Source organism: Macrobrachium rosenbergii, chromosome 42 (assembly GCF_040412425.1).
Source record: "Macrobrachium rosenbergii isolate ZJJX-2024 chromosome 42, ASM4041242v1, whole genome shotgun sequence".
NCBI lineage: Eukaryota > Metazoa > Arthropoda > Malacostraca > Decapoda > Palaemonidae > Macrobrachium > Macrobrachium rosenbergii.
Window position 1 is genome coordinate 33,520,380 of NC_089782.1, and position 12,500 is coordinate 33,532,879.

The 12,500-nt window shown below is 38.4% G+C and overlaps 3 protein-coding genes and 1 long non-coding RNA gene across 5 annotated transcripts in view; 2 read left to right on the forward strand and 2 right to left on the reverse strand.

Moving 5' to 3' along the window:
- The window catches only part of LOC136828211 (uncharacterized), a 2,302-nt gene extending 332 nt beyond the window's left edge, over positions 1 to 1,970 (reverse strand). The window contains exons 1-2 of the long non-coding RNA XR_010849957.1: positions 1,891 to 1,970; positions 1,358 to 1,458 (exon numbers count right to left, since the gene is read on the reverse strand). This is a non-coding gene — a long non-coding RNA (uncharacterized lncRNA). The remainder of the gene's footprint in view (positions 1 to 1,357; positions 1,459 to 1,890) is intronic.
- Positions 1,971 to 4,056: 2,086 nt separating this feature from the next.
- LOC136827789 (uncharacterized) lies at positions 4,057 to 4,834 on the reverse strand. The gene is made up of 2 exons (XM_067085249.1): positions 4,757 to 4,834; positions 4,057 to 4,620 (listed from the first exon to the last, which is right to left on the reverse strand). The coding sequence occupies exons 1-2, from the start codon at positions 4,832 to 4,834 to the stop codon at positions 4,057 to 4,059; spliced, it is 642 nt and encodes a 213-aa protein (XP_066941350.1).
- A 2,081-nt stretch (positions 4,835 to 6,915) lies between these two features.
- LOC136827790 (shematrin-like protein 2) lies at positions 6,916 to 8,092 on the forward strand. Its single transcript, XM_067085250.1, has 2 exons — positions 6,916 to 6,927; positions 7,337 to 8,092. Exons 1-2 carry the CDS (start codon positions 6,916 to 6,918, stop codon positions 7,985 to 7,987), a joined length of 663 nt encoding a protein of 220 aa, XP_066941351.1. The 3' UTR covers positions 7,988 to 8,092.
- Positions 8,093 to 10,258: 2,166 nt separating this feature from the next.
- LOC136828204 (uncharacterized) overlaps positions 10,259 to 12,500 on the forward strand; it is a 60,756-nt gene continuing 58,514 nt past the window's right edge. Inside the window, exon 1 of one of the 2 annotated variants that reach the window (XR_010849955.1) lies at positions 10,259 to 10,508. The gene's annotated coding sequence lies outside the window, so the exon portion shown is untranslated. The remainder of the gene's footprint in view (positions 10,509 to 12,500) is intronic. The other variant, XR_010849956.1, reaches the window with a different exon arrangement.

The window sequence follows — 12,500 nt, forward strand, 5'->3', positions numbered from 1 at the left end:
CTTTTCATATAAAGCCTCTGACCAGAATCAGAAAAACCGAATGAAGAGTGCTAACCAATCAAGGGTCCACAGGTACCCAAAAGTGCTAACAAATGAAGGGACTACAGGTACCCAAAAGTGCTAACCAATCAAGGGACCACAGGTACCCGAAAATGCTACCAAATCAAGGGACCAGAGGTACACGAAAGTGCTAACAAATCAATGGACCAGATGTACCGTAAGGTGCTAAAAAATCAAGGAACCACAGGTACCCAAAATTTCTAACATATCAAATGACCAGATGCACCTTAAGGTGCTAACAAATCAAGGAACCAGAAGTACCCTAAATTGCCAACAAATAAGGGAACCAGAGGTGCCCAAAACTGCCAAAAGTAAAATGAGCAAGGGAACATCATAAGAGGTCAAGAAGTTTCAGAACCTGCCCAGCTAATTGGCAAAAAATGTCAATTTTCCAGGGCTGTTTAGGAATGGCATTATCTGGCATATTGCATGGTAAGTGATTTGTTAATTTGAACTTTACTGGAATAAAGTGTCAACTTTATTATGATTTATATAGGTTTATTAACTGTATGAAAACCATGGCCAAACATTGTCTATTGTATTAGAGTGAAAACGGCCTACTCAATATATGATTGACATGAATGACACTTAAAAGCTTGTCACTATATTAAGGCTTATAACAAAGTTTCGTTAATATGAACTCTGAACCAAAGCAAGCTAAGACTTACATTTAAGATACAATACATCGAAAAACAAAGGCTCTATTTGAAGAACAAAAGAATTACGTCAAATTTAATGTGTAACCCAAAGCATTACCAAACTTATAATAATTCTATATTTAAAAATTTTTCAAAAGTCAACATCCTAAAGTTGCGAAGCACAGATGCAGAAAGATAAAAGAAAATTTACTGCAGAGCTTAGATGAAATTAACTCTAGGAAAGTTCAGCTATTATCGCCAAATATTTAGAAGCTTATGCTTACGTTAAACTCAAATTCCATTATATATTACCAAACTCTGAATCAACAGTCAGAGTTTTACTGAAACGACGAAACTCTAGCAAAATGAAAAGGTCTTTAGTCTCGAATGCAAGCAGTCACGTGACTTTTGAAATCTATAAACCTATAAAACATATGTATCTTAAGTCACGGTTAAGCTAACCGATAAAAATGGCTAGACCGATGCACTCTCACCTGAAAGGGAAAATAATTTAACCCTCCCATGGACCTGCCCACAGGTCATTTGACCTATGGAGCAGGACATGAGAGGGCCTCCACCCCTACTGGGGTACCGCCCCTGTAGGGGTGGAGGTAAAAAAAAAAAAAATTAAAGTTTAGTTGGATGGTTCACAAACTCACTTGTCGAATCTGGGAGAAGAAGTCCATTTTCACGTGGCTTGGAACGAAGTTATCTCTGCTTAATTTTGACTTCATGATGTGGTTGATATTTCCACGAAAATCTGAAAGCAGTTTTAAGTTTTAAGTTTCCATTTTGGCAGCATTTAGTTTTGCTTTAATAAAATCTATAACCTGCACTATCGTGCCGAAGAACCAAGGTAGATTTAATGATGAGCCTTGACAAGAAAGTTACCAAGATTTTTAAAAGCATATTCTTATCCAAAAGTACATATGGATTTATTACTAGTCACCTAAGATCTTAAAAGGTACTTTCTCAACCAAAAGTACATATGAATTTGTTACTAGTGACTAAAAGAATCTTAAAAGCACTTTCTCATCCAGAAGTACATGTAGATGTATTACTAGTAGATTTTTAAATGTACGTTCTTATCGCAGAGTACATACGGACTATTACAAGTCGCTTAACCTAACCTAACCCTATCTAACTTAAAAGGCACATCCTAAAAAAAAATTGTTACACACTGAAGACTAACCTTCCTGGACTATGAGAAATCCCCGGATCCTGAAAAAAATAAGCGTAGCACAAATCAATGACCCAGCCCCACTAGAGTTTTAAACCCCGGAGTGAAAAATACTTATGCAATGATATATGATGCCTGAATCTTTAAAGAATATTAAAACCAAAGTAAAAATGTCACAAAGACAAGTCTCTGATCTTGACTCCTGTTGTAGTCTTTACAGCAAAAGATTTAGGGATAAAATTTGACATTTCAACAAAATCAAGCCTATTAAGCAACAGTTCTCAACTATAACTGGAACAGTGTGGTTCAAAAAACAAAAGCAAAAGTCAGCCAGGTGCAAAATTCCGTAACATTCAGTAACCTGACCCATGAACTTATGTTAATGGAGAAATTAAAACTTAAATGAAGCAACGGAAGTCTTAAAAAAAGTTAAATAAAGCATAGACTTGAATGAAACTCGCCTTGACATTGTCAGAGCCTGTGAGAGGACCCATGACAACACTTAGACCATCCTTCAAACCACAGAGCTCCACTCAGAAGTCCTACAAGTGAACGAACATTAACTTCTCATGTAGCAAGGAGTCTTTATAGGCCTACTGAATCATTTCCTCCTCCTCAGGTAGCAGGGAATCTTCTTGATAGGCCTACTAAATCTACTCTTTCTCCTCAGGTAGCAGGGAATCTTCTTTATAGGCCTACTGATTCATTTCCTTCTCAGGTGGGAGGTAATCTTCTTGATAGGCCTACTGAATCAATTCCTTCTCCCCAGATAGCAGGGAATCTTATTTATAGGCCTACTGAATCATTTCCTTCTCAGGTAGCAGGGAATCTTCTTTATAGGCCTACTGAATCTTTCCTCCTCCTCACGTAGCAGGTTATCGCCTTCCTAGGCCTACTGAATCAATTCCTCATCCTCACATAACAGGGAATCGTCCACACAGGCCAACTGAACAATCTAGACACCGCTGAACGCAATAGCACTATGATAACACTCCTTTGGTCCCGAATAGAAGCGAAAACTGGGCAAATAAAACGTTTTAAAACTAGCTCGTTGATGCGAAACCTGTTCTGTGACGTCAGCAACAAGGACCGCGGCGTACAGGCCACCTTACTTTGGACGAATTGTGAGAACGACAGCAGAGTCCTTGCCCTTTTGTCGTTTAAGGGGACATTATTGAATTTTGTTGATGGTGGGACGCATGCTGCTTGAAAAAGAGGAGATGATTCCTTACCTGTAAAATATTTTCGGTAAAAGTGTTCTGCTGTGATACAGAGAAGCCAATTTTATATATATATAAAAAAACAGGATTCATAAAAACGCAGAATCAAACACTTAGCTTGATGGGTCTAAAGCTAAAGTGTTTGATTCTGCGCTTTTATGACTTTTGTTTTTTTTTTTATTTTTTAGATAAAATTGGCTTCTCTGTATCACAACAGAAAGCTTTTATCAAAAATTTTCTACCGGTAAGGAATCAGTTCCTCTTTCTCAAGTAGTATGCATCCCATTTGTTGCCCTCCACCCTGCCCCCATGCCCCAACCCCGTTTTCACACCCCTGACCTAAGAGGTCATGCATCTTTCGTCCCGGGACCTTAATTTTCTTTTTAAATCCACTGATTATTTCTCAAGGTGAAATATTTAGGAATTTTTGCCACATTCAAACACATGACATGCAATACCAAATAAAATAACATAAGCTCTGGCATTATCTTCTTTATTTGTAAAGTTACCACAACAAAAATTGCAATTTGAATAGAAAATAAAGTTAGATTTCACAAATCAAAATTGTAGGACTGGTACGTTGGAATTTTTAAAAGAGTAGCGAGGGTTATATTAAAATAATTAAAGATGCTGGTTATATTGGACACGTAACTTTCTGATAATCAGTGTCCAGTCTCCCATTGCAATACAGAATGTTGTGGTGAGTTCTAGGTGATTCTATTCCATCAAAATTAATATTTCTTACCTCTCTATAACACCCACAAGAATATATTTCATTTGTCGATAAGGTAATGAAGAATGAAGTGAATATGTGATAATTTCTTCTTTGATTTATTCACTAGACAGAGAAATTTCGCAGAAAAAATATACATCATACTTCAAGAAAAGTAGCTCATGACAGAAGTAACACGAACACAAACATTCAAATGAGGTTCTTCATCTGGTAACCTTTTGCTTTCTACCATCCGTGGCCTCCACCATAGCCATAGCTTCCACCCTGACCAAAGCCTCCTCCTCCTCCCCCATGGCCAAAGCCTCCACCATGGCCATACAGTCCTCCATGACCAAAGCCTCCGCCACCGTGGCCAAAACCTCCTCCACCATGGCTGAAGCCTCCTTCACCATGGCCATATCCTCCACCATGCCCAAAGCCTCCACCACCATATCCAAATCCTCCTCCTCCATGGCCAAAGCCTCCTCCACCATGGCCAAAACCTCCACCATGGCCAAAGCTTCCTCCGCCATGGCCATAGCCTCCACCATGACCATAGCCACCTTTTGCAACGGCCGCCAGCTGCCTCTGGTAAGCGTGGTAGAAGGCATTCTTAGCAGCAGCCACCTCGTAGGTATCAGAGACGGGGATGACCTTCCCTCCGATGCCTGCTGGAACGGAGGAAGCCAAGGGCCCAGTGTATCGAGGCTGGTAGTAACCGCCTCCGCCGCCTCCATGAGGATCCCAGCTGGAGCCATAGGCCTGATGAGGGTCACCTGCTGAGCACACCCCCAAAACTGCCAAGGCAACCTGGAAGCATTTTCAGCTCAATGAGAAGTTAGGTGAGCTTTGAAATGATGGTGTGAAGTGGATTATGGTATTTCAGTATTCAACAGAGAAGATCAAGAGGTCTGTTTCCATCCTAATGTCTTTGGGGTTACTGTACCCTGAAGTTAATGGTCACTTTTGAAAAGATTGAAGAATAACTATCTAATTTAACTGGATAATCTTCAGGAAGCATCATTTGGAGAGTGAAAGACACATATAAACACCTACAGACGCAACTAGAAATTCTATGCAAGCAGACGGGTCAAATGATTGAAATTTATATTTAAGAGGTACAAAAAAAATCACTTCAAACTGAAAATTAAGATTTTTGAAAGCCCAATCAGATTGTTAGATCTCTTACCAGAACCTTCATTGTTGCTTAGACTGTTGAAAAGTTCTCTTGAGTTACACTGTACTGGATGTCGTTGCCTTTGCTTTATATACTGACAAAATCTTTGCTCCCAATCCCTGGGGCATACAGCACCCTGCTCTCTCTGGTCAACCGCGAAAATCTCTGGACTCTGACCAGGAATGACTATCGAGACGTAAAATATGCACAGTCATGCATATGTTGCATTGATAATAGCGTCTAAATTTGATTAAGAATGAGGTGGGAGAGTAAGATGGCCTGTGAGACTAAATTTATGAAATCGTCACAAAATGGCAGCACACGATAGCGATGCAAAAAGCTTGTGATAATGCTTCATATAAGATTGGCCGAAGTTTCCACTTCGTTTAACGAAATGGCGAATATTAACTTAGTACAATAGAGAAGTAAGAATTTGGAAAATAATAAATAATGATATGAAAACCTTCTCTGTAAAATCCTTAGGAATGAATTCACATCAGTGGCTGTGAAAAGTAGGCAGTTCATCTTTCAAACAATTATTAAACTTCTGATTTTAATCAAGTTTAGTGCACTAAAATGTCCGTAAATTTTGGTATCATGATTGATCATTGATCACCCCTTGATTATTATGATTATTATTACTATTACTATTACTAAATACATACACTTATTCATATGGAAGAAAGCAGAAACACCTATCACTTGCTTAGGCCAAATTCAGGGGTATAAGTTCACAAAAGACAAAAAATCTGTATGAAAAATGATGGTAATTTAAGAACTCATGGACTGACAGGAACTTTTTTCTTATAGTTATGTCGACTTAAATTCAAAGTAAATTCAAGTTTATATTTGACTGTTTACAGAAAGATTCTCTAGAAGCAAGTGGGTGCAAACGGAATTCGTTTATCCATACTTAATACTTATTCTTCTTCTTTCTCTGCATCTTTTCCTACTTCCATGTGGGGTCGATGCATACTTAATACTTAATGTATACCTGTTTTTCTTAAACTAGGCCTAAAAGGCCTAATACACACAAGTATTAGTTATGCAAAAACGAATTCTGTTGGTACCTACCACCACATGAAGAATGTTTTTGTATACAATTATTTAAATATAAGGTTAATTTACTTTGAATTTGCTGTCAGTAAATATGATTACTTAAGTTCTCAATCAATGTTTTCAAGACAGATTTTTTCGTCTTTATGAACTTATGCCATTGAATTAAGCCTAAGCAAGTGATTGTCACTTCTGGCCTCTTCCATATATATAGGCTCCCATGTTTGTTAATGATAATAGTAATAATGATCAAAATAATCAGTGTGTGATCAATCATGATATCAAAACTTACGGAAAATTAAGCACGTTGCATTGAATTTCAATCAACAGTTGAATGATTGTTTGAAAGATGAAATGCAGAGTTTTTGGAAGCCATTGGTGTGAACTCAATTCTAAGGATTTTACAGAGAAAGTTTTTTGTATTATTGTGTATTATTTTCTAAATTATTGATTCTCATTTTTTCTGACTTAATATTCGTTATTTGGTTAAACGAAGCGGAAATTTAAGGCTATCTAATATGAGGCATTGTCACTAACTTTTTGTATTGCTATTACGTGTTGCCATCTGGTGACGATTTCTTAATTTTATTCTTCATAAACCATCGTACTTTCCCGCCTCATTCTTAACAAAATTTAGAAGCCATTATCAATGCATTGCGTTGCATGACTATGCTAGTTAAGTTTTGAGAGTCATTTTGGTCAGAATCCAGGGATTTTCGCGGTTGGCCGGCGAACCCAGGGCGCATGTTCCATCCAGCCTGGACTGGAAGCTGAGGTGGGGGTTGGGGGTGAAGATTTCGTCAGTATATAAAGCAAAGCCAGTCGACATTCAGTACAGTGTAACTCAAAAGCTCTTTCAGCACTAAGCAACGATGAAGGTTCTGGTAAGAGATCTAACAATCTGATTGGTCTTTCTGTAGTCGCTTTTCATTCTGGAATGATTCTTAACCTCTTGAGTATAAGTTTCATTCTTTTTTTAAATATCTGGACCTTTTGGTTTTATAAAATTTCTAGCTATATTTGAAGGCGTTTAGATTATTGTCTCTCATTTTCCAAATGACTCTTTCTGAAGATTATTCAGTTAAACTAGATAGCTATTCTTGAATCGTTTTTACAGTGGCCATTATCTTCAGGGTACAGTAACCCTAAAGAGATTAGGATGGAACAGATCTCACTGACTTCTTTGTTGAATACTGAAATACCATAATCCACTTCACTCTATAATTTCAAAGTCACTTCACTCTATAATTTCAAAGTCCACTTAACTTTTCCATGAACTGAAAATGCTTCCAGGTTGCTCTGGCAGTTTTGGGGGTGTGCTCAGCAGGCGACCCCTATCAGGCCTACGGCTCCGGCTGGAATCCTCATGGCAGCGGAGGAGGCGGTTACTACCAGCCTCGATATACTGGGCCCTTGGCTTCCTCTGTTCCAGCAGGCATCGGAGGGAAGGTCATCCCCGTCTCTGATACCTACGAGGTGGCTGCTGCTAAGAATGCCTTCTACCACGCATACCAGAGGCAGCTGGCTGCCGTTGCAAAAGGCGGCTATGGCCATAGTGGAGGAGGATTTGGCCATGGTGGAGGAGGCTTTGGCCATGGAGGAGGAGGCTTTGGCCATGGAGGAGGAGGCTTTGGCCATGGAGGAGGAGGCTTTGGCCATGGTGGAGGATTGTATGGCCACGGTGGGGGAGGTTTTGGCCACGGTGGAGGATTGTATGGCCACGGTGGCGGAGGCTTTGGCCACGGTGGAGGCAAAGGTCACGGCGGAGGCTACGGCTATGGTGGAGCTCCCCTCTACGATGGCATAGTCGTGGACACTCCAGCTGTGGCCTCAGCAAAGGCCCAGTTCTACCGACACTACAGCAAAGGAGCCGCTGCGGCCGCAGCAGCCCCTGATATCAATGTTTACGGAAACCAGAAGGGTTATGGCTCCGGATGGTATTAAGCACGAGGATACCGGATGAAGAACCTTGCATCAAAGTCTACAGTGATACTGCTTCTGCCATGAGTTACTTGTCTTTATGTATAATGTATATTTTATTCCACGAAACTTCACTGACTAGCAAATAAATAAGAAAAGAAATGATCGCATATTCACTGCATTTGCCTATCGATAGATGAAATATGTTTTAATGATTTTTATGGAGAGTTAAGCAATGTTGATTTTAGTGGAATTGAATCACCATAGAAATCATCACAACATTCTGCACTGACAGTGGGAGACTGGGTACAGACTATCAGAAAGTTACATGCTCAATAAAGCCGTAATCTTTACCCATTTCTAACATAACCATTGTTTCTCTTTTAGATTTTTAGGTCGAAGACGCATCTTTGCGGATGAGCGAAAGCTAAATCATACAGTGCCTGTTCCAAAGAATGGTGTATCTGCAGACTGCAGGCCAATTTCTATTTTCCCTGTGCTCTCAAAAGTTGCAGAAAAACTTATTTTTAAGCCCCTATATAAATATAAGGAATCCAAAGGATTGTTAGCCGATAGTAAATATGCATATTGGAATCAGTTAGGTTCCAGTGATGCTCTTTTAGACTTGGCATGCCATTCACAAGAAAACCTTGATAAGGATTTTGAGTGTAGAGTAATTCAAATAGATTTTAGTGCTGCTTTCGATTTAGTAAATCACAAGGCACTTACTTATAATCTTCAGAATCTTGGAGTGGGTGAATATGTTGTAGGTTCACTTCAAGATTTCTTTGCAGGTAGGCAGTAACGAGTTGCTGTTGATGGGATCTTTTAGTAAACCAAGACCTATTGTGTCTGGGGTTCCACAGGGTAGTGTTCCTGGTCCACTGTTATTCTTAGTGTATACAAGTGATATGGTTGGTGGCATGGAAAATAAGATTGCTCAGTAATGCCAAGATGCAACACTGGTGAGTGTAGTAAAGTCTCCACTTATAAGAAATAGAGCAGCCCTTAGTCTCAATCGTGACATAGACAAGATTAGTGAATGGTGTAGACGGTGGGGGTTGAGGCTGAACTCTAGTAAAACGAAAACTATTGATTAGCAGATCTCGTACAGATTTTCTACCCCATCCTCCCTTTCAGGTGGATGGGACTCTGCTGAATGAGCCTGAAGTTTTGACTATTCTGGGTGTAACTTTTTTATTCATCTTGCCTTTGAGAAACATCTAATGAAAGTGTCAGCAAATGCCGCACGAAAGTTGGGTATTGTATGCAGGGTCTCATATAATATTCAGAAGATTAAACCTATCCATATGAAACAAGCCCACCATGGGGGCCACTGACTTGAAATTCAAGCTTCCAAAGAATATTAAGGTGTTCATTAGGAAGAGGTAAAAGAAGGTGAAGTGAATACAGAAAGAAGAGATCCCACTTATTAAAAATGAAATGATTAATTAATAAATTAAAAAAATAGATAAATATTTATAAAAATGCAAGGAGAATAGTATTAGGGTAGTAATGTATTGCACCTTCGCTTGAACAGTGATAAAATCAATGCAACCTGCTTTAGGTCGTTCGTCCTTCCTTTACTAGAATACTGTACTCTGGTGTGGATGTCTGCATCTGCCAGAGATTTATCTCTTAGGTGTTTGAATGTGGTAAAAATTCTTAAACATTTCATCTTGAGATACAATTAATGGATTGAAGAAGAAAATTAGGGTACCGTTCTTTCTGTGATTCCCTGTCTGAAAAACCTCTCATGGATACCCACGAAGACTGTCATCGTTTCTATGGACATGATTTGGAAATCTCCAAAGATTAAGCAAAAAATTCGGGTATTTCAAGGTGTTTCTCTAGTGAGTGTTTTGACAAAATTTCACCAAAACCTACTCATTAGTTTTCAAGCAGATTACGAACAGACGGGGGGACAGACAGACCGGCAAAGACTCAAAAGGAGGACAAGATTCATGACCTCTAAGGTCAGGGGTTACTGGATTGGGGGGGGGTGTTGGGTGACCGAGCAACAACTGGCACCTGTGCTACCTGAGAAGAGTGAAACCGTTCTTAACTGGTAGAAAAATGTTTTGATAAAATCTTTCTCTTATGATACAGAGAAGACAGTTTTATATATACACAAAAAACGAAAATCATAAAACCGGATTTTCAAACACTGAGCTTTAAAGCGCCAACAGAATTCTATAGTGTCCCCTTAAACGACGAAAAACAAAAAACTTTGTCGTTCTCGTGACTCGGCCAAGTTCCAAGAATGGTAACTAGCCTAGACCTCCACGATCCTTGTCGCTGACGTCACAACGGCGGGTTTCTCACCACCAAACAGATCTTAAAACGTTTTATTTGCTCAGTTTTCGCTTTTATTCGGGAACGACGGAGTGTTATCACAGTGATATCGTGTTCTTTAATGTCTGGGCTACCCAGTAGGCCTGTGTGGACGCTTCCGTGGTACCTGTTGAGGAGAAAATCATCTTTCACTTGTAGAACTTCTCACTGGAGCTCGGCGGTTCGGAGGTTGGTCTAAGCGAGGTCGTGGGTGAGTACACAAAGGCAGTTCGGTATTACAGACTTAATACTTATGTGCATTTGGCCTTTTAGGCCTATTTCAAAGAAAACTGGTTTATAAATTTATATATATATATAAATATAAAAATATATATATTTATTAAGATTCCTTATAAAGAATGTAACTAAACGTACGCGGGACTAAGTAGAAAGACGCCTGCTATTCGACTGAAACGACATAAATATGGCATTAGGCCAAGTACCATGTCAAATGCGTTAGGTATACATATGAATAGCAGTAATCACGGCAATCACGGTATTCGTTGTGTAAAATCTAATTGATTAAATATCAGCCTAGGCTTATGAATGAAGTGGATGAAATTTTAACGAAGGTATTAAAATAAGTAGGTTGTTGGGTATTACCATTGTTTGGTAATTGTTAGCTTTCTTTGTCTCTGCATTTCATTTTGTCTTGCCACTCTGGTCTTGTGACAATGCTATATATATATACATATATAATTTATATATATATATATATATATATATATATATATATATATATATATATATATATACTACATATATATATATATATATATATATATATATATATATATATATATATATATATATATATATATATATATATACCAGTAGTCCTGATGACCAGGACTTTTCACTGTCAAGTATTTATAATTGCCGGATAGGATTTATTTCAATTCAATTTAAAAACCTGTCTTCATACATAAGGCGGCTAAAAATAAATACATATGAAGAAGTGTCCGCGTGTTCATGTCTGGGTATGTGTTTTTTTTTTTATAACGAGTCTTAGCGAGCGAAACGAAAAGACATACAGTTGCCCATCGAGTTCTACAGTAAAAAATATAAAAAGCAGAACACGTAACTGTCAAACTGTAGGCATTACTTAAGCTTAGTTCTTTGCGGCGTCCCTTAGGACCCTAGCTGCGACCTCTATTATTCATCTGATGACTCTACCTCATCTAGTCATACTGTCTTCCTTCCAACTTACTTCCCTCAATCCTCTCCTAACAATTGTTTCATATTGCAACAGCGAGGTCTTCCTCCTGTTACACATCTCAAACCTTTCTCCTCTCAATTTCATAGGACCCAGCGCTTGGCCTTGACCTAAATTCTATGTTCTATTCAAACCTGTCAAAACATTTCCTGAAAACCATTTCAAAACCGAACTAGGATAAGACACTTAGAATTCCTTTTTTTGAGTTCAATAACAAATCCCTTTGAATTTCCAGTCCTTACTGAAGTCGCGTAATGGCTCTGGAATAACGCTGGAGATTACACCCCTCGCGTAATGAAGGAAATGACTTCGAGTAGGGTAATTTTCCTCAGGCGGAAATGAAGAGACTGCATGTCACATTACCTTATCATATTCCACGTCTGATTGAATTTCATCAACTCCATTACAATGACAGAAATGTCATTACGATTTGTCATTACATATGCATGTGGTATATTCCAAATTAAATAAAAAATTAATATTTTTATGAATTAAAAATTAATTTTCATAGACTTAGTCATCTTCGTCATCATCATTTCCAGGTTAATTTTCTTGGGGTACTCATTTCACAACACCCCCAACGGCTCCATTACGGGGCCAAATCAGCTATCTTATTTCTTTCTGTACCCCTATTCTTTAATTAAAGAATTCTCTCTCTTCTTCTCTCTCCATTTCCACTCTTCTTTATTTACTTGCAGCTGAAATCTAAGGATACAATTAAACATAGGCATGAAACATGTGCGTCATCTCTATAAATACCAAATATACTCGGATAATTTTTCTGTATCCTTCTGTTTATTATATATTTAAATATTTATTTAAATATTTATACCGAAAAACTATTAAATTTCTGAGGAATTTTGTTAAAGAATTGGCGACAGAAATTAGCAGCTTATTTTTCATCTATATCTACCAGATCCTTTTCCATACCACTAACTATCATTCCCCGTAGCGGGGTATAGCGCAGTCAGTGCACCTCACGCGGTG